General features: G+C 48.2%; 1 protein-coding gene across 4 annotated transcripts in view; it reads right to left on the reverse strand.

The window, feature by feature from the left end:
• ERCC6 (ERCC excision repair 6, chromatin remodeling factor) overlaps window positions 1–20,899 on the reverse strand; it is a 64,460-nt gene that overhangs the window by 5,267 nt on the left and 38,294 nt on the right. For all 4 annotated transcript variants that reach the window (XR_013233796.1, XR_013233795.1, XM_077351011.1 and 1 more), the window contains exons 9-16: window positions 16,443–16,613; window positions 14,484–14,660; window positions 12,747–12,863; window positions 8,621–8,716; window positions 6,507–6,725; window positions 5,848–5,958; window positions 1,903–2,022; window positions 1,602–1,696 (exon numbers count right to left, since the gene is read on the reverse strand). Coding sequence is in view for 2 of the 4 variants with exons in the window: in XM_077351011.1 (XP_077207126.1) it covers window positions 1,602–1,696; window positions 1,903–2,022; window positions 5,848–5,958; window positions 6,507–6,725; window positions 8,621–8,716; window positions 12,747–12,863; window positions 14,484–14,660; window positions 16,443–16,613 (1,106 nt within the window). In the remaining 2 variants the exon portion in view is untranslated. The remainder of the gene's footprint in view (window positions 1–1,601; window positions 1,697–1,902; window positions 2,023–5,847; window positions 5,959–6,506; window positions 6,726–8,620; window positions 8,717–12,746; window positions 12,864–14,483; window positions 14,661–16,442; window positions 16,614–20,899) is intronic.

Consider the following 20,899-nt stretch of genomic DNA (forward strand, 5'->3'; position numbering starts at 1 on the left):
TTGAATCAGAAGTGGGTGTGCAAAGCGCAATCAAGTCACAGCCCACTGGAGGCCAGAGGCGCTCGGGGGGGGGGGGGGGGGCTTGCGGTCACCTGCCTCTGCAAAGCAGTCTGGCCTCCCTTGGGGACTTCCTGTCCAAGTACTAACTAGGGCTGATCCTGCTTGGCTTTCAAGGCCTGACCAGATCAGTTATTTTATTTATTTATTTATTTATTTGGATTTTTATACCGCCCATTCTTTACAGCTCTGGGCGGTTTACATGGAACATTATTATAATAATTTAATCTGTAACATACAAGTTTCAATACAACATCATAACAACCAAGTAATATATAACACAACATAAATAACAACAAAACTGGGGAGATCAAATTTGTTCAGCCATGGGGGAGGCACCTGGGGGGACCAGCAGGTGTTCTGAGTCAGTCGGCCCCACCAAATGCCTGGTGGAAGAGCTCCCTCTTGCAGGCCCTGCGGAACTGTGGAAGTTCGGGCAGGGCTCTGATCTCCTCAGGGAGCTCCTTCCACCAGGGGGGGGCCAGGACCGAGAAGGCTCTGGCCCTTGTTGAGGTCCGACGCGCTTCTCTGGGGCCAGGGATCCGCAGCCAGTTGGAGGTGGCAGAGAATAAGGCTCTTTTGGGGGTATAGGCAGGGAGGCGGTCTCTCAGAGACACTGGGCCCAAACCGCGTATGGCCTTAAAGGTGGTTACCAAAACCTTAAGCTTAATCCGGAATTCCACTGGGAGCCAGCCAAGTTGTTGGAGTGCCGACCGGATGTGGGATCTCCCTGATGTTTTGGTGAGGATTCTGGCAGTGGCATTCTGCACCAGTTGTAGTTTCCGGATCAAGGATAAGAGTAGGCCTGCGTAGATATTATCTAAATATCTAGAAATTTCCAAGGAGTCTGAATTTCTCCTTCCAGCAGCTGGGGGAAAAAGCCTCCCTGACCCTTTTTTGACTTTACCCATCTTTATTCCACCTGACCATGGGTGCATTTGTAAACTTATCTTACATACTTGCCAGGCCCCTGTCACACTGCACTGGCTTTGTGTTCCTGCAAAAATACAGGCCAGCAAGCAGGTACTCAAGGTGTGGCTGATAGCATTCTGACCTTTCAAACACGCGAACAAGCACAGCAGATAAACAGCACCATGTAGACAATACCCACCCTCTCCATACCCCAGCCTGGATGGCCTGAGCTAGCCCCATCTCCTCAAATCTCCTCAGAAGCTAGGCAGGGTCAGCTATGGTCAGGGAGGCCACCAAGGAGGTCCAGGGCCACTTAGCAGGGGCAAGGAAGGGAAAACCACCTGTTTGTCTCTTGCCTTGGAAGCCATATGGAATCGCCCTAATTCAGCTGTGACTTGATGGCCCTTTCTACCATCCCCCCACACCCCTGCTTCTAGAACAGGGGAATAACTCCAGCGAGATAACAACACTTGTGTGTGAAGCAGAACATCTGAACAGCATCTTGCTCCCTTTCTGCCCAGGAGTCTGAGCAAGAAAGGAGGGGCAGGGACACAGCTCGTAATGAAGAGGCAAGCGCTGCTCCTTAGCACTGCTGCTGGGACGAAGCTGCCCCCGGCCTTCCTTCCACTGACCTGTGGTAAATCTTTTCCTCGATGGTCCCTGCAGTAAGAAGCCTGTAAACCGTCACCTCTTTTGTCTGCCCAATTCGCCACGCACGCTCCCGAGCCTAGAAGCAAGATACATTTGGGTACTCTGCATCTTGACACCACAGGGGAGGGGCAGAGATGACACAAAACTTGAAACCCATTTTTACACAGGAGTGCCACTGAATGTCTGTCTTTCCCCTCCCCGACAGGTAACAGGGCTAAGAGAGCCTGATCCGGGGCTGATGCTGGGGACATGACTTCGCCTACTCTTTGCCAGGGGACCTACCTGGGTGTCTGTGCTGGGATTCCAGTCTGGATCATAGATAATCACTCTGTCCGCCCCAGTCAGGTTCACACCAAGCCCACCGACCCGAGTTGTAAGGAGGAAGACAAATATGGAGGAATCCTGCAAGGTGCAGCACAAGGAACACTCTGGAGAGGGTTGCCAACTCTGGGTTTGGAAAGTCCTGGAGATTTTGGGGGTGCAGCCTGGGGGGGGGGGAGGGGAGGGGAGGGACCTCACATGGGTAGATACTCCGAAGTAGCCGTTTTGTCCTCTGTCACCCGGAGATGGGCTGCACTCTCAGCAGACCTCCCAGCTCCACCTGGAAGCCTACCAGAGGAAGCCTCCCCACAGTCCACAGAGGCCCTGTGGCAGGGAGTGTGAACGAATGGAGCATCCGGCCAAACCTCCCTGGTTCAGGATTTGCATTGGGGAGCCTCAACTACAGTAAGCTGAAAATGGCTTTAATGTTTCAATATTTCACTTTGGTATATGTCTTGATGTTGTTACCTGACATGAGTGTTGGAAGGGTGAGATATAAATAAAAATTATATTATTATTATCATCTTGGGATCCTTATGAACTAAGCTAAATATGTGGCAGTAAAGAAGGAGGATGCAGTCAATGGAGGCATCACTTCATAGAATCATAGCCTTGGAGGGGACCTCCTGGGTCATCTAGTCCAACCCCCTACACTATGCACTCACTAAACACTCACAGCCCTATCGCTCCTCCTGCCATCCCCATCAAAAGTGCAAGAGGCCATAGCCTTGGCTGGATACCACATTGGACAGACCACATGTTCTAGAGGCCTCCCTTCAAAAAAGACATGGCCTAGATGGAGGGTGCAGAGGGGCGCGATAAGGATGATCTGTGGCCTGGGGGCCAAGCCCTGTGAGGAAAGGCTGAGGGATTTGCAGAAGAGGAAGTTGAGACGGGACCTGAAGGACTCACTTGGAAGAGGGCAGGGGAAGGTTCCTGCTGGCTTAATGGGCTTAAAACTACGTGTAGAACAGTACCTCCTAGATATAATAAAATACAAGAATAATTCACAGTTTGAGCAGTGGGATGGGCTGCCTAAGGAGGTAGGGAGCTCCCCCTCAATGTCTGTCTTCAAGCAGCAGCTGGACAGATCCTTCTCCTGGATGCTTCAGGCTGATCCTGCACTGAGCAGGGGGTGAGACTAGATGGCCTCCATGGCGCCTTCCCACTCTAGGATTCTGTGAGTCTAGTTCAGCCGTGGAATGGGCTGCCTCAGGAGGTGGGGAGCTCCCCCTCACTGGCCGTCTTCAAGCAGCGGCTGGACTGCCCTTCTCCTGGATGCTCTAGGCCAGTGGTTCTCAACCTTCCTAATGCCACGACCCTTTAATATAGTTCCTCATGTTGTGGTGACCCCAACCATAAAATTAGGCGACTGTTCTTTCACAGAAATTAAACGCAAACTGACCAATGGCGTGAAGATCCATTGCTCATGACTGTATATCAATTGTTTTTTTTCCCCGGGGTTTCTCAGTTAAGTTCTGCCTCTTGTCCCGCTGAGCTGTGCCGCCACCCGGAGTGCCTGGCAGGAGAGTGCTGGAATGGCTGGGGGCCGAGTGGGGGCACCTGCAGGAGGAGCAGCAACAGTGGCAATGCCCCCCTTCCCCGGTCAAGCTGCTCACCCTGCCGCGACCCCTGTGTATAGGGTCCTGACCCCCCGGTGGAGAACCACTGCTCTAGGCTGATCCTGCCTTGAGCAGGGGGTGAGATTAGGTGGCCTGCCTGGCCCTTTCCAGCCCTAGGATTCCATGATTCTTTGCCATCCATACAGCTGGCACAGCAGCTCCCTATCCTTGGCTGCTTCCCCTCCAACATTTGACGGGGGCTGGGCTCAGAGTTTTTCCGGAGAGCATGGAGAGAGGGGCCTGAGAACACACTAGATGCCTATTCAAGCTGCCTCAAGCTAAGCATTTTTATACTTGGGAGCAACTTCCATCAAAATCACCTTGAGCAGACAAGTGAAGAAGAAGTAGAAGAAGAAGAAGAAGAAAGGAGGAGGAGTGAAGAAGAAAGGAGGAGGAGGAGGAGGAGGAGGTTATATGCCGCTTTTCTCTGCCCAAAGGAATCTCAAAGGGGCTCCCAGTCGCCTTCCCTTTCCTCTCCCCACCACAGACACCCTGTGAGGTGGGTGAGGCTGAGAGAGTGCTGATGTCACTGCTTGGTCAGAACAGTTTTATCAGTGCCATGTCGAGCTCAAGGTCACCCAGCCAGCTGCATGTGGGGGAACGCGGATTCAAACCCATCTTTGCCAGATACGAAGTCCGCACTCCTAACTTCTATACCAAGCTGGGAGTGGGGAAAACTGACGTTACAATAACTCAGCCTACGAATAATGTAAAGGGGGCTCTCACGTCACAAGTGACTCCTGGGGTCTCCCACCCAAGCACCAGCCAGGGATGACCCCGTTTTGCTTCCAAAGTGTGACAAGATCAGGCTTGCCTGGGCCATCCTGGCCAGGGTGTGTGGGTCACGGTGGCTCCCCAGATGTCCATGGGTTACAATTCCCATAAGCCCCCAGGACTAGACAAACTAAATCCAAGAACAAAACGCTAAGTGCAAAGAAGTAAAAACTTCCTGGAAAGTTGAGGAGAAATAACATTACACTTCATTCCCACCGAGTGCACTATAATATTTCTTTGTAAAACTACATTCTCTAGCCGCAATTTTGCTGAAGGTCAACAGGGTCCCTGCCTGGATGACAGTCTGTCTGGATACAGCCCTGGACAGATCCCAGAGAGCCACTGAAGGACAGAAGCAGCATCCTGAAGGGGAAGTAAAAAACAAACAAGCTACCCTATCAAAGCTAGGCCTCTAAACAGTTCTCCTAAGACAGACAACCTAACTACTCGATCCTGGTTTCAGAGGGTGGCTGTGCTGATCTGCAGAAGAGCTAGATTTGAGCCCATCTGCACCTTAGAGAGACCAACAAGTTTTTGGGGTGTGAGCTTTCAGGAGAGCTGATGAAGTGAGCGCACGGATGCTCATGCTCCCAAAATCTTGTTGGTCTCAGTTAAGGTGCAGCTGGGCTTATGTAAGAATATCAACACACAAAGGTCCCCAGCAGGGCCAGAATTCCTGAAGCCCCCAAGCACCAATAAGGCAGAGCATCCCTGCCCCAGACAGTGTTCCACCTGTACCTCGAGGCTAATGGCCCCTGATGGACCTCTGCCCCAGATGTTTATTCCATTCCCCCTGGAAGCTGTCCTATGCCGGTCTGATCTCAATAATAATTCTGTATCTGGCATGTGTATTGTATATTTTTGGCTGCAACCAGGATTTGGGTAGTTTGGCAATCATCATGTCTGGAGCAGCAGATTCTGAACAGGAAGACTGGAGTTGAAGCCTCATTTGGTCATGAAGCTCTGTGGGTGACTTTGGGCCAGCTTCTCTGTCCACCTCACATGACTGTCATGAGAATAAAACAGAAGACGGGGAGAAACGTCTCGGTCCCCTTGAGGTCCAGGAGAAAAGATAGAAATGAAGTATGTAATGGAGAAATATTAAAAATAATTCGGCACACTTCCTCGGGCTCCCCCCAAGATGTTCCCCTTGTCCATTGATTGAGGGGACGCCCTCCCTGCGGATACCCACTGCTGGCAGAACAGTGATGAGACTGGCTGTGTTTAAAATCCGAGGCAGGCAGGCAGGCAGGCAGGCCCAAATGCCACTGCCACTGAGGGCCAGGTGTTGCTCTAGCCGGGTGATTTCTGTTGTAGACACACCCTGACCTGGTGTTATGCACGGGCCAGACCATGGGGAGGTTCCTGGGGGCGGCCAGGGAAGCTCGCCCACTGCACATCTGTTCATTTATTTACTGTTATATTCCTATACCACCCTCCCCTAAAAAACGTCTTGCCCAGAGGAAGGCAAAGGGCAGGCGGGGGGCGGTGGTGGCAGGGCGTTCCTCACCTCGTTGAACTTGGAGATAAGTGGCTGCCTCGACCCGACGGCTGTGGTGCCGTCCATTTTCAGGTAGGAATAGCTCCTCCGCCTCAGAAACGCCTCCAGGATGTGCAGCATCTGCAGCAAGAAGGGGAAAGCCTTGGGCTGAACCCAGATGCAACCCCAGCCTTCTATCCCTGGACTCCCTGGCATGCGTGCCAGGGCAGTTTTACATGCTACTCTCAGTGGATCCAGTTCTGCATACAAGTGTACCCCCCCCCCGCAATAAACAAATTTTGTGAAATGACCTCAAATTAAGATCTCTTTGATGGCTTCTCTTTGTTCCTTGCTCCTTAGCAATAAGTAGCAGCAACAACAAACTCCAATTCACATTTGGATGTATGAAAACATCCATTTTTACCAGTGTAAAAATGCTGAATGCATTTAATGTACTCTCCGACATTCATTTATTTATTTGCTTTATCTCTTCCCTGCCTTCCTCCCTGGCAGGGTCCCAAAGCAGCTCAGACCATTCCCCTCTTTCTCCTCTGCTGACCAGAACTACCTGGCAAGGAAAAGCTACGGTTCCATTTGCCCAGCAGGAAAGCATCATGTTCATGGACTTTCCAACTGCAGCACACGAGTGGCACGATCGGCCTCTGGCCCACAGTGTGAGCACCACCCACCTGCCGTGACTGAGTGAAGAGCAGCACTCTGTGGCCCTGCTTGTGCCAGATTTTCAGCAGAGATTCAATGACTATCATTTTCCCAGAATGCTTCCAGTAACCGAAATGGTCCTCTTCGGCCAACTCTTCCTCAGGAACACCCTTCAAAATCTTTGGGCCACCAGAGAAGAGGTCTGGGTGGTTGCAGATCTTTCTCAAGGCAACCAGGCCAGAGAAAACCTACACAGAACACAGCCAAAAGTTTACATTCATGGACCATTCCCACCCTATCCATCCATCTTAAGGTACCAACAGGATAGAACAGAATACATAGCAAATTCCCATGTACTTTCAACAGGAGGAATTTTTCAGTGGTGGCCCAAATGGCACAGTATGGCCCAAATAGTCAAAGTCTAGTGTGGCGAAGTGCTCAGTAAGTGAATAAATCCTTAGATCTGGGAGGAGGTGGGAAGTAGAGTTTCAAGGCAAGAGAGGAACGGAGGGCGTTGGCCATTACCTGTGCCTCTGCATGGTGACCCTGGCCTTCCCTGGCAGTCTCCCATCAAAGCAGGGTCAGCCCTTGGCTAGCCTGGACTGTCCAGGTCAGGACATTTGGGAGACCCAGGTTCAAATTCTGCTCCCCACAATAAAGCCCACAAGATAAATATATAAATAACCTTAGTTCAGTCACTATCTCTGAGCCTAAGCTACCTCGCAAGACCGTTGCAAGGAAAATGGAGCAGGGGATTACATTGCCTTGGGTTCTTTGGGGTAAAAGATAAAAAAATATAGTAACACAAGCAAATGGGAATCGCAGAAATTCTGCACCAAAAGAATGACAGTTCTCTGGGATTCTTCACACAAGCTGCACTGGAATGAGCAGAAAGAGCAGAATTCTGACGCCTGCTCATTTTATATTTATTATATCCTCATTTAAAAATTATATAGTCTCTGAACTTGGGAAAGTGAAAGTAGCTTCATACACACAGGTATCATTTGAGAGATGGGAATGGAATCATGGATTGGTTCCTCGGTCCAGGACTGCCTGCTTGTGCACATAGGGTGTCCCCTCCAAATTCAGCATGGGAGACAACCCCCTGCCTGGAAAATTTCCCTCAATATCAAAGGTTGACCGAGAAAACTTGGCTCCCACAAAGGCTCCATCTATGGACTGCAGCTCGTGAGTCTGATCCGCTAAGTGCCTCTAAAAGCTAGTACAACATGGGCGGAGCTATGACTCAGCAGGAATCAGCCCGAATTCTGCATCTCCCATGAATGTGCCGGATAATCTTAGGCAAGTCGCTGCCTCTCAGCCATAGTATAAGGACCAAAAAGCCAAAAGATTTTGTGCTGGGCTTCTGCTCTGAAGATCTCCCACTATTTCTTGGGGTTAGAAGGCGGAATATATGCTGAACCTGTATTGCTTTGCCTCAGTTCTGACGAGGAATTGTTTAGGTTAACTTGCTTGCTTTCAAAAAACTCAATCTTTTGCACCAAGTCAGAGATTTGAGTATTGCGCAATCTGCAGAAACTTCACACAGGAGAACAACCTTTCTTCACCATTAAGTCCTTTAAAAAGTTGCAAAAAACATTCTGGAAAAGAACTGAGAGGAATTTGTGAATATGACAATTGTAATTGTTCAAGCCTCCTCCCTCTCAAACACTGTGGTCAGCATGAGTTGGCATGTGCTGGCAACACAAAATGCACAAGCACTTATCTGACTGGGTGACTGCAGTCCATGATCCTTTAGCTGGAGGTGCTGCTGGTGTGGACCCAGAGAGCATTTGGTGCACACACAAGGCAACCTTTCCCCAAGAGAAAGACTGTTTCTGTTGCAATTTCAGCAGTCTGACAGCAAATATGGAAGACCAACATGTCTCTCTCACACATAACCTGACATTTAATTTCTTTACTCTTATTTTACATGTGATCAAAAGGCCTGCTCAAAGGACTGGAGAAAAATGTCCTGTCCCTTGAATAGGGGAGTCACATATGGAAATGGGCAGCTGCAATTTTTTGCCAAATGCAGGCAAAGAACATTGCCTGATAAAGAAGCCTCTCTTCAAGGGATGGGGCACTTTCTTCCTCAGGCAACTGGCCACCCTGGTTATCGCTCAGTTTCAGTTGCACTAACCTGCATGTCTCCATTGAGAATCTGATAAACTTCTTTGGAATCGATAAAGTTTTTGTAAACTTCGTACTGCTTATCTGTTAAACGGCAAAACAGAACCTGCCGAAACAATGCAGAAAGTCATTATATTTTACACTGTGATCAAGAACGTTGCAAGTGACAGAAGAGCATAAAAATCAGAGAGGTGTGCCCCTTCCCAAGGAGTTAACAGCCTCACACTTGGCACAGTTCCTGCTTTCAGTACAGATCAGAATCTTCATGAAGAACTCCCCAGACCCTAGGCTCACCATGCAGGCCACAGAATGTGTCTCTCCCTGCTCAATCTATGCCAATGGTTATGATGGTCACCAAAGGCCACAAGTCATGGTCAACTTCTCTTTACCCCTGACAGGCCAGCCTTCTCACGCATTCCCTCCCACCTCTCCTACATGCACAAGGAGGAGGACCAAAAACATCATTGAAGCTGGGGAAGAATGTGTTTGGCAGGAACCTGGGGAGATTCATCAGGAGAGCTTTAAACTGAAGCCACTAGGGGAAGGAGACGATCAACATAGGGAGTGTAAGGAAGGAGACCGATAGGGGGCAGCCCAACCGGCAAGGCCAGCTCATAGGGAACCAAAAGTAAAAGGATTCAGATGTCTTTATACTAACGCCCGAAGCATGGGCAATAAAAAGGAAGAGCTGGAACTTCTCATGCTGATGGACAGGTATGATCTAGTAGGCATCACAGAAACTTGGTGGAATGATTCTCACGACTGGAATGTAATAGTAGATGGATACAAACTGTTCAGAAAAAACAGAATAGATCGAAGAGGTGGAGGAGTGGCACTGTATGTGAGGAAAGGGCTTACCTGTCAGGAAATTCTAGTGAAGGAGAGTATATCTACAGTGGAAAGCATCTGGGTGAAAACAAGTGAGGGGAAAACAAACAGTGTGGTGGTTGGTGTCTGCTACCGACCGCCTGACCAACGAGAGGATGTGGATACTGCACTTTGTGAGCAGCTTGAGAAAATATCCAAGCGGCAGGACCTTGTCATCATGGGTGACTTCAATATCCCAGATGTATGCTGGGAAACAAACTCTGTGAAGCGTCCTCAGTCATGCAACTTTCTGACCTGCCTGGCTGACAATTTCATTTATCAAATGGTAGATGAACCCACAAGAGGTTCAGCCATACTGGACTTAATACTGACCAACAGGCAAGAGTTGGTGGATGAGGTGAAGGAGGTGGGGACCCTAGGGGGAAGTGACCATGTCCTCATAGAATTCCTTTTGAGATGGGGAGCCAAGGAAGCTTGTAGCCAGACACGGATGTTGGATTTTCGTAGGGCAAACTTTAAAAAACTCAGAGACATGATGAGTGTCATACCATGGACGAGAATGCTGGAAGGGAAGGGAGCATGTGAAGGGTGGGTGCTACTCAAAAAGAGCTATTGCATGATCAATCAATGACTATCCCAGAAAGAAGAAAACACTGCAGGAGCTCTAAGAAGCCTATTTGGATGAACAGAGAACTTCAAGAGGAACCAAGAAAGAAAAGGAAAATGTTCAGGAAATGGAGGGAAGGACAGAGCTCTAAAGAAGAGCACCTACAGGTTACTAGGCACTGTAGATCAATCATCAGAAAGGCCAAAGCTGAGAGTGAGCTAAGATTGGCCAGGGAAGCCCATTGTAACAAGAAAAGATTTTTAGTTATGTGAGGAGCAAACGTAAAGTAAAGGAGGCAATAGGCCCACTGTTGGGTGCAGATGGACAAACTCTAATGGAAGATGCAGAGAAAGCAGAAAGGCTTAGCGCCTATTTTACATCTGTCCTTCCCCACAGGTCAAAGGGTTTAGGCACATCTAGAGATGGCAGTAGCCAAAGGATAGTGTCTGGGTGGCAGGTTGACATAGATAGAGAGGTTGTCGAGAGGCATTTAGCTGCACTGGATGAGTTCAAATCCCCTGGGCCGGAGGAAATGCACCTGACAGTGCTCAAAGAACTTTCCAGAGAACTTGCAGAACCCTTGTTCATCATCTTCAGGACCTCTTTAAGGACTGGAGATGTCCAGGAGGACTGAAAGAGAGCAAACGTTATTCCGATCTTCAAAAAAGGGAGGAAGGATGACCCGGAAAACTACAGACCAGTGAGTCTGACTTCTGTTGTGGGTAAGATAATGGAGCAGATATTAAAGGGAGTGATCTGCAAATATCTGGAGGGCAATTTGGTGATCCAAGGAAGTCAGCATGGATTTGTCTCCAACAGGTCCTGTCAGACCAACCTGGTTTCCTTTTTTGACCAAGTAACATGTTTGCTGGATCGGGGAAATTCGGTTGATGTCGTTTACTTGGATTTTAGTAAAGCTTTTGATAAGGTTCCCCATGATGTTCTGATGGATAAATTGAAGGACTGCAATCTGGATTTTCAGATAGTTAGGTGGATAGGGAATTGGTTAGAGAACCGCACTCAAAGAGTTGTTGTCAATGGTGTTTCATCAGACTGAGGGAGGTGAGTAGTGGGGTACCCCAGGGATCGGTGCTCGGCCCGATACTTTTTAACATATTTATTAATGATCTAGATGAGGGGGTGGAGGGACTACTCATCAAGTTTGCAGATGACACCAAATTGGGAGGACTGGCAAATACTCCGGAAGATAGAGAGAGAGTTCAACGAGATCTGAATACAATGGAAAACTGGGCAAATGAGAACAAGATGCAATTTAATAAAGATAATTGTAAAGTTCTGCATCTGGGTCAGAAAAATGAAAAGCATGCCTACTGGATGGGGGATACGCTTCTAGATAACACTGTGTGTGAACGAGACCTTGGGGTACTTGTGGATTGTAAACTAAACATGAGCAGGCAGTGTGATGCAGCGGTAAAAAAGGCGAATGCCATTTTGGGCTGTATCAAAAGGGGCATCACATCAAAATCACAAGATGTCATAGTCCCATTGTATATGGCACTGGTCCGACCACACCTGGAGTACTGTGTGCAGTTCTAGAGGCCTCACTTCAAGAAGGATGTAGATAAAATTGAAAGGGTACAGAGGAGAGCGATGAAGATGATCTGGGGCCAAAGGACCAAGCCCTATGAAGATAGGTTGAGGGACTTGGGAATGTTCAGCCTGGAGAAAAGGAGGTTGAGAAGGGACATGATAGCCCTCTTTAAGTATTTGAAAGGTTGTCACTTGGAGGAGGGCAGGATGCTATTCCCATTGGCTGCAGAGAAAAGGACACGTAATAATGGGTTTAAACTACAACGATATAGGCTAGATATTAGGAAACAATTTTCACAGTCAGAGTAGTTCAGCAGTGGAATAGGCTGCCTAAGGAGGTGGTGAGCTCCCCCTCACTGGCAGTCTTCAAGCAAAGGTTAGATACACACTAAAGATGGGCGATTCGGATTCGGAAACGCCCGAATCAGCCGAATCGGGGCTGATTCGGGCGTTTCCGAGCCAGAAACGGTCCGAATCGGACCTCTGGCTCCCCCTAGCGGTCCGAATCGCCGAGATTCGGCGATTCGGCCTGCCGAATAGATTCGGCCCGAATCGATTCGGCATGAGTCGGAGGCTGTCTGGCTTTTTTTTTTTTTAAACTGTATTTTTTTGCCGCCTAAAATGGCGGCGGGGGGAGGGGGGGAGTGAGTGGCCAATCAGAATGCCTGTAGCTTTTCAAAGCGGCTTACAGTCGCCTTCCCATTCCTCTCCCCACAACAGACACCCTGTGGGGTAGGTGAGGCTGAGAGAGCCCTGATATCACTGCTCGGTCAGAACAATTTCATCAGTGCCGTGGCGAGCCCAAGGTCACCCAGCTGGATGCATGTGGGGGAGTGCAGAATCGAACCCGGCATGCTAGATTAGAAGTCCGCACTCCTAACCACTACACCAAACTGGCTCTCAGAATGCTTTGGGCTGATCCTGCGTTGAGCAGGTGGTTGGACTAGATGGCCTGTATGGCCCCTTCTTCCAACTCTATGATTCTATGATCTTCCCATTGCAGGTGCAAATGGACTGTGCTTTTGTATTTCTGGGGTATTCTAACCAGGGGAAAGATGATGGTCGTGCCCCTCACTGCATGCCTTCATATCAAGGCAAAGCTGCACCCAGACCAATATCAAGACAAGTAAATCACACAACAGCACATCACCTGTTCATTTTTATCTGGGAGTGAGAGGCTCATTTGGACATCCGCCTTCATTCTTCGCAGCAAGTAAGGATTAATGGTATCCCGCAAAACACACGCACATTTGTAGGCAGTTTTCACCTTTGGAAGAAGAAGAAGGCAATTTTTATCCCACACATCCTCTGAAGCCCTTACAGGTATGAAGGTAAACCCATTCTACTCTCACCACAATTCTGCGAGGTAGACCAGGGTGACAAAGAACGGGCTTCAGGTCTCTTAGTGAACTTGATGGCTGACCCATGGAACTCCACTGACTTATTGTCATGCCCCTAACAATCATGATACCCCAACCTGGATGGCCCAGGCTAGCCTGAATCTGTCAGATCTGGGAAGTTAAGCAGGGTCGGCCCTGGTCAGCATTTGGCTGGGAGACCGGCAAGGAAGCCCAGAGGGAGACGGCAGCAAAACCCTGCAGGGGAGCCCAGAACTGGCAGCGACTTGATGGCACTTTCCACCACCTAAAATTATGCAATTTAGCCCCAATAAAAAACCCAGGAGGACAGGTGCATCCACGGGCATTTTAGAGGCACCTGCCTTTCTCTTACATTTAAAATAAAATTTGCAAGAAAATACGTTACATCAAAAGTGATCATGTGCAAATATGCTGGCTAAATAAACTGGTATCATTATCATCCATTTTATTCATTTATACGATTATTCCCCACCTACAAACAAAAAGCCATACAAAAGTGTACATTTCCAAGTGCACATTTTTCTTCAGGGCAAAGGAAGAATAAATATTGACTATACTTTTTTGCCATCAGGTTGCAGCCAACTTACGGGGACCCCTCCTGGGGTATGATGGCAAGAGATGCCACTGCCACTGTCTGCTTAACAGCCATGGACAAACCAGGGCCAACCCCACTAAACTTCTATGTTTGGAAGCTAAGCAGGATTGCCACAGTTGCTATGTAGATGAGAGACCACCAAGGAAGACTGAGGCTGCTAAGCAACAGCAAACCAAAAGCCCCATGGCCCTGGGGCCCCCAGGAGTCAGGGGCACACAATTATTTTATTATTATTATTATTTATTAATTGGATATCTATATCACCACTCCTGGATTAGCCGGCTCGTGGAAATTTACAAGCATAATAATAAAACATACACACACGTATGTATGTATGTATGTATGTATGTATGTATGTATGTATGTATGTATGTATGTATGTATGCATGCATGTATGTATGTATGTATGTATGTATGTATGATACTGACCTACCTAAATTAGGATAAATTGTCACAGGAGGTAGATATTAAAACAAGCTTGCATGCATTGCCAGCTCCCAATGAACTCCAAGAACATCTCAAGTAGCTACACATTTCTCCGCTTTCTGGAATGCTGACAATACAGGCTGGGGACTGTCAAGACTCACCGAAGTATCTGACACACATTTCACACACACACACACATTTCACACACAGTTTCCTTGAGATGGCCGCCACCTGTTGTGCTTCAGCCACTGAACATCACATAAAGTTATGGCTGCAGACAAAAGCCCCAGGTGTCCCCTTCCCGTCCCTCCCCCGCTTAAATTTTTTGCTTTCCTTGAACAACAGACCCAACAAACTGTGTTTCAAGAGGGGCTTCCCTTGTGATGGGGAGGGGAGGGGGCTGCTGTTCAAGTGTCCCTGGCTACTGTGTTACAGGCATACTAGGACGACTGCAATGGGACTGTGGACTGTGCCCTGTGCATTTTACCTGAACTGGGGAAGCATTGGCATAGCCCCCCATGGTGATCGGAACGGAAAATTGCTCCATGAAGACAGGCAGTGTTCCCAGTTTCCCAGGAAATACGAAGTCAATCAAAGACCAGAGCTCCTTTAAGTTGTTTTGCATCGGTGAGCCAGACAAGATGATTCGATGTGGAGTGCGGAACTGTTAAAAAAAGAAGTTAGAAATACAGAAAAAACGTGATGACAGACAATGAATGCTCCATTTCAACTGTACTCTGTGCACATTTCTCGGAAATGCAGATGTCTAAGCCCATAACAACATGCTTCAGTTTCTTATTTTTCTGCAGCACAGCTGGACTTCTCCCTTTTGGACATGGAAAGCCATATTCCTTCTCCTTCCTTACCCGCAGTACTCGTTCCCATCACTCCTGTGCCCAGCCCCTCTTGCCTCAATTGGATCTTTGCCCATTCACGGCCGCCTGCCATCCTGCCCAGCCCCCACCCACCTACCCAGCCACCTCCAGAGCTGTCCTTTCAGCCACCCTCTCCAAACTTCCCCCCTCAGCTGCCAAGGGGGCCCTGTGGGTGAGTGAAGTGAGGCCCGAGTCTCGCCCACTAGACTTCTTCTGGTGCTGTGCCTGGGCGGGGGGTGTGTGAGGGGCTCTGAGTCTGCCTCCAGCTTGGGAGTCAGCAGCAGGGGAGAGGAAGCTGGTGGGGTGACAGAGGCCCCTGGTCGTCCTCCAGCTCCACTGCTTCTGTGTCGCACAGGGAAGGGGAACCTTCCACTCCCCCTACCCACTGCAGAGGCTTTTTAAAAAGCCTCCCTCCCATTTGTGAAGACTTCAGATATCTTTTTGGTCCATGGGGTCATAATTAGTAGATTTAAGTATCCGCAGATGGAACCACAGCTGAAAATTAGATATATTGTTGACAATTAAAATATAACACCCTGGAGACTAAAAGAGCAACAGACAGGTAGATTTGCTTTTTGTCTACCAGGTCAGCCCCTGACCCCCAGCACTGCCTTGTAAGGAATGGCAGCAGCTGGTGAGAGGGGAAGGCAGGGAAGATCTCAATTAACAAGCACCTTGTGTTTCTCCAACAGGCCCTTTTAAGGGATCACATCCTTCCCCTCTTCCCTGCAGCTGTCACATGTGAGGGTCAGGGTACCCTTGGGGACAAAAAGCTAACCCACCTGTCAGGCTGCAGTGAGGAGGGGGAAGCGGAGGGGTGGAGCTACCTCCTCTGTCATCACAGCAGACCTTCCACAGAAGCAAGAGGCTGGGAAGGAAACAAAGATTTCAGCCAGCTCTCTCTCCTCCCTGCAGCCCTCTGGGCCACGTGTCCACAAGGGAGCCCCATCCCCTCCCCAGCACTGAGTTTGAGGAGAAAACAGGGGAGGGCTGTTGTAGGAAAGATCCACTGCAGTGTGGACCAGGCACTTGTGATCTGCACATCCAACCCATAAGAATTATGCAGGGTATCTGGGCCATCACTTCCCCAAGCTCTTTGCTTTCTTCACACCTAAGCTTGGTTATCTCTTTAATAATAAGCAGAATCCAAATTGAATGCAGTGAAACCCCTTATATTCCACCCACAAAACTGTAGGGAACTAAATAAAATAAAATAGTATTGGTTTTTAGCAATTTTATTGTATTGGGATTTGGCATTCCCCCCTTTTTTAGCCTGTGTACATCAAGTGCATTTGTACTGTAATTTTAATTCTGGTCTAGTACCACATTAATAAACTGACTGAGGGTATTGGGATTTTTATCTAAGCCTGTTGTAAGCCGCCCCATTTTGGAGATCCAACAAAATAAAACAGAGTGGGACTGTTTCTGCCATGACATTAGCATCCTCTCAAGGACAGAGTCGGAAGTGTTTCAGTGCAGAAAATGACCCTCCACATCTATCTTGGTTCCCGTGCCCGAGGCTTCTGGCTGAAGCGTCCCAAAGGCTCCTCCTTACAATTCTGGACCTCTACCTGTTTGCAAGCAACTGTCACAGCAGCATTTGGGTTCCGGATTTTATGCCCCTCATCGAGAATCACATAGTGCCAGTCATAACTCTGGATGTTGTCTTGCAGCAAGCGAACAAACGAATAGGAGGTGATCAAAATGCCACTAGAGGCCACAATCTCTTGAATCAGCTTCACCTGCAAAGACAAAGATCCACCGCCAGTTATTAACAGATGGAGAAGCGGGTTACAGGCAAAGGGTGAAAGGGTAAGTTGGGGCATGTAAGACTCCGAGAGTCGGGTTTTCCAGAAATTTGGCTTACACCAATCTGGTGATGCAGAAAAATGGTCTCAAGGGAAATCCTCGCATCCATTTTCCCCAAGCAGCCACTAGACAATGAGGTCCAGTCCGTAGATGACACAGATGGAGTCCCGTCATATTCTTCCTCATCCAAAATAAATGGCAAGTAAATATATTTTACAAATAGTGGGCCACACTGCTCCAAGAATGACCACTGACATTTCTAAATACGACCATCTAAATACAGGCATAATGCTTCACAGCCAGGTCTTCTGGAAGTGAGGTCTGACTAGGCAAGCCTTATTTCAACCTTTTGACCACGGAGGAGCCCCTGAAACAATATTTCAGGCTTCAAGGAGCCCTGGAAGGGATGTCAGCTGGCCACGTCTCCCTGCCCTGCTCCCGGAAGTAACATGTCACCAGGTGATATCACCACTGGTGCTAACAGGCAGGTTTGAGGAGGACTGGGGGGACGGGGACAGGAGGTGGTTTAAAGTGGGAGGAGGAATGCAGGCTCCACCCCTCCCAGGTGCAGAAACGATAGAATTCACTCATGCTCAAGGTGGGGGGAGGGGAGCAATGGAAGTGCCAGTTCCTTAGCTTGTGTCTGAGCCCATTAAAGTGGGAGGGGAAGGGATAGACGGTTGACCCCCTCCAGAGCTCCTGCAGACCCTTGGGGGTCCGTGGGACCCTGGTAGGGAATCTCTGGACTAGATGAACAGGAAGGGGAGGGAGAAGGAATTCAAGCTGCATTGTCCCTTTCTTCCTCCACAATTCAGCCCCCCAACCTACATGGTTGTTAGTCCTGTAACCTCAATCATCCTAGGGTGTGAAAGGACTGCTGGAGGGAAAAGGGCACAGGGAGTAAGTGTGACCCTTAGACCCTTCCGCTGGTAGGTTGCAGGATACCAGAAATTAGCACAAACCTAATGCAGAGCTCCCCCAGTGTCCTGCAGACTTTGGTGCACAAACGCCACACCCCCCCCCCCCCCCCAGTCAACATCCCTTTCTTCCTTGGACTGACTGGCGTGCCTCTTCCACACAATACTGTGCTTAGATCGCAAGCACAATGTTAGCTTTGCTTCTAAACGAGCACAAGAGTTTCCAGTACTTGAAAGACAAGCCAAACTCGAAGTGTTCTTTTGTAGCTTTTTCACAAAATTCTGTATTAGAGACATCTGCTATGACTAAATTCTACAATATTTTGATTTCCCTAGAACTGGGAGGTATTTCTCCATGGTCCCTGTGCATGATCAGGCAATCCTAAGGCTATTTTATTTATTCATTATATTTTGGGATTTCTATTCCGCCCTGTCTTTGGAAACTTGGGGCGGATCACACACTTTAACAGACAAAATCCTTGTATAAATCTCAAGGGTTAAGAACATATATTGCTGCTTACAACCCAGGCTGGAAGAGCGCGGGCTCTCCTGCTCCCCTCAGTCATGCTTGCCACTCTCTCTGGACATGAAAGACGTGGCCACGCCAGGAGAGCGAGGCACACATTTTCTGGGTGCAGAGCCCATTCGCTTTATTTCCAAGCAAAGTCTACAGGAAAAATAATATAGGAATCTCTACTCAAACACTTAAGACAAATCATCTCATGTGATTTCAAATTAAAAGCTTGTAAAATATGTAACCTCTCCTAGATTTTGCAATTAATCGGGTACATCTGCAATTAGCCTGACTTCCAGAAGGCAGCTACAGTGTTGTCATTAAAAGATGTTTTGCCAAAGTGCCGCTGTTATTATGGGGGGCTCAGGAGACCAATCCCTCCTAGAGGGCAAACAGTGGAGAGGTAGGAAACAACAGCCATAAATCACACTGTCAGCCGGCAGAGAGAACAGGAGTAGAGGCGGCCATCCTTTGTACACACAGCGCAGCGGATCCCTACTCAGGATTTACTGAGCCTGTAATTAATTAAAATTTCCTTCAAGCCAAATCTTTATTAAACAAGGATTTGTGCTGACAATGAAGGAAAAACACAGAGATGCAACAGAGGTATTTAACAGTGCACATTCATCACTGACCACTTCCCTGGTTCAGGCTAAGGTAAGGTAAGGTTTGCTAACAGGTATCTAATTCTGCGGGGGATGGGGGATTCACAGGGACCTTGGCACACCCCAAGTCCTCCCCAGGGTTTTATAAACCTATTCCAGCATTAGCAGACATCGCAAAATCATCCATACCAGCTCTCCTGATCCTCTTCAGTTTATGACTGGCTCTCTCCCTGCCCAGAAATTAATTCCTGCATCTCTTCTCCCTCCCAGCATCACTGGCCTGAGTTTCTAGTTTTTTGCTTGCCTGCCTCGGATGCAGGAAAAAGAAAAAGTACAGGACTGAGACCAGACCACAAAGAAGCTAGGGTCTGGAACCGAAGAAAAGTCAGCTAAGCCCAGAATGTTAGATACAGTAGCAAGAATTCATTAAAAAGGGGTGAATGCTCCATAAGTTAAGGCTGGTGGTGACAGAAAGGGAAGGGTAAATATCTGCTTGGCATGCAGAAAGTCCCAGGCTCCCTCCGTGAAAAAGCAAATCTGAATTCTCTGGATTATCAGGAAAGGGGATGAAAAGAAGACAGCAGGTATAGTCATGGACATCCAAAATCCAGGCTTGCCCTGAAACTGTGCCAGTCAAGTGCCTCAACCCTACAAGTTAATGTCACTGGACTTCTGAGATCCAAAAACATCAGATGTGCCTGTGGTAAGAGTGCAGAGGTCAAGTGTTCCCCAGTGAAGCCCGGTATTATCTGACCGTGATGACACTGCCAGCCCATCCAGGGTGTTTTCACTTTTCTCCCTCTCGTCATAGTAACATCAGTTCTCTGTTGCCACTCATCCCTCACACACAGCTCCATTTGCTCTCTTTGTATGTGCCCAAAGAGGACTCTCATTATAATGTCTTTCCCATCTTCCCTGGGGCAAAGAGTGACAGAGATGGCGGCCAGTACAGGAGATTACCATGGGACAGGTATTCCCCGCTAAGTTCTCTGAATTAAAACCCAAATATAACCCTCTTATAGAATCCTAGAGTTGGAAGGGTCGATAAAGGCCACCTTTTCCAACCTCATGTAGCTAACCCCTAACCTCTTCTGCCACATGTGATTAAAGTGTGGGTTTTCCTGTGTGGTTGGCTAGTCCTCTGAATGGAAAAGTCCCCCCCCCACCCCCCCAAAAGCTGCAGAGACCTTTCTAAAAGGGAAATCATAACTTCAGCTGGCTTCCCTGCCTGTATCCGTCAACCTATTTAGGGCTAAAAATACAATAAAATAAACGAACAGTCACACAGTCTTCCATACAGTCTTCCAATAGTGACCTCCTCATAGTCCTCTCTTTTCTACCTAAAAAGAATGCTGTCTGCTTTTGAGAAGACCGGAGGTGGGGCGGGGCGGGGCTGTATCTCCTCGGTAGAGCATCTGCACGGCTGGCAGAAGGCCCCAGGTTCAATTCCCAACATCTCCAGCTAAAGGATCAGGTGGTTGGTGATGCAAAACTCCTCTCTTTGGGATACTGGAGAGCCTCCTCCAGTCAACAGAGCAGATAACACTGACTTTATGGACCAAGGATCTGATTCAGTATCAGATAACTTTACATTTAAAAGATGTGCTGTACAAAAAAAAGGAAAAAAGAGAAGGAATTTTGTTACTTTGCAAGAAATATTTCCTCTTTGTGGTACAAATGTTGCAGTTTCGCAGCAGAAACACTGACTTGATGGTCAGAGCACAAGGGAGAGCTTGCTTACTCTAGTGCTTCTGATCAATTTCCCAGCAGGTGGGAAGTCCAGGTTAACTGTGCTTCATGACTACGATTTTTCCTGTTGCTTCAATCACATCCTGGGATACGAAGCAGTCTGGTGATTGGACTGAGGGACAAGGACTGGGTCTCCCCATTTGGTCATACGAGGTCACAGCCTGGACCAATCACAGTTCTTCAGTCCAACCTCAAAAGGGCTACGGGGTGGAAGCAAGCCCTACAGATGTCACCCCAAGCTTCCTGAAGGAAGAGTGAGCTTTTCAAAAATGTAAAAGCCATTTTAAAAAGGATATGTTATCACAATATTGATTTTTCACAATCTGCTTAATCTGGTGCAATTATGCATCATGCCAACTGAATATTACAATGAACTAAATATTTCAAGGGATATTTTGGTGCGCTGTGAAAAATCATTTCACTCTGGTAACAGC

The sequence above is a fragment of the Paroedura picta genome, chromosome 8, assembly GCF_049243985.1.
Source record: "Paroedura picta isolate Pp20150507F chromosome 8, Ppicta_v3.0, whole genome shotgun sequence".
NCBI lineage: Eukaryota > Metazoa > Chordata > Lepidosauria > Squamata > Gekkonidae > Paroedura > Paroedura picta.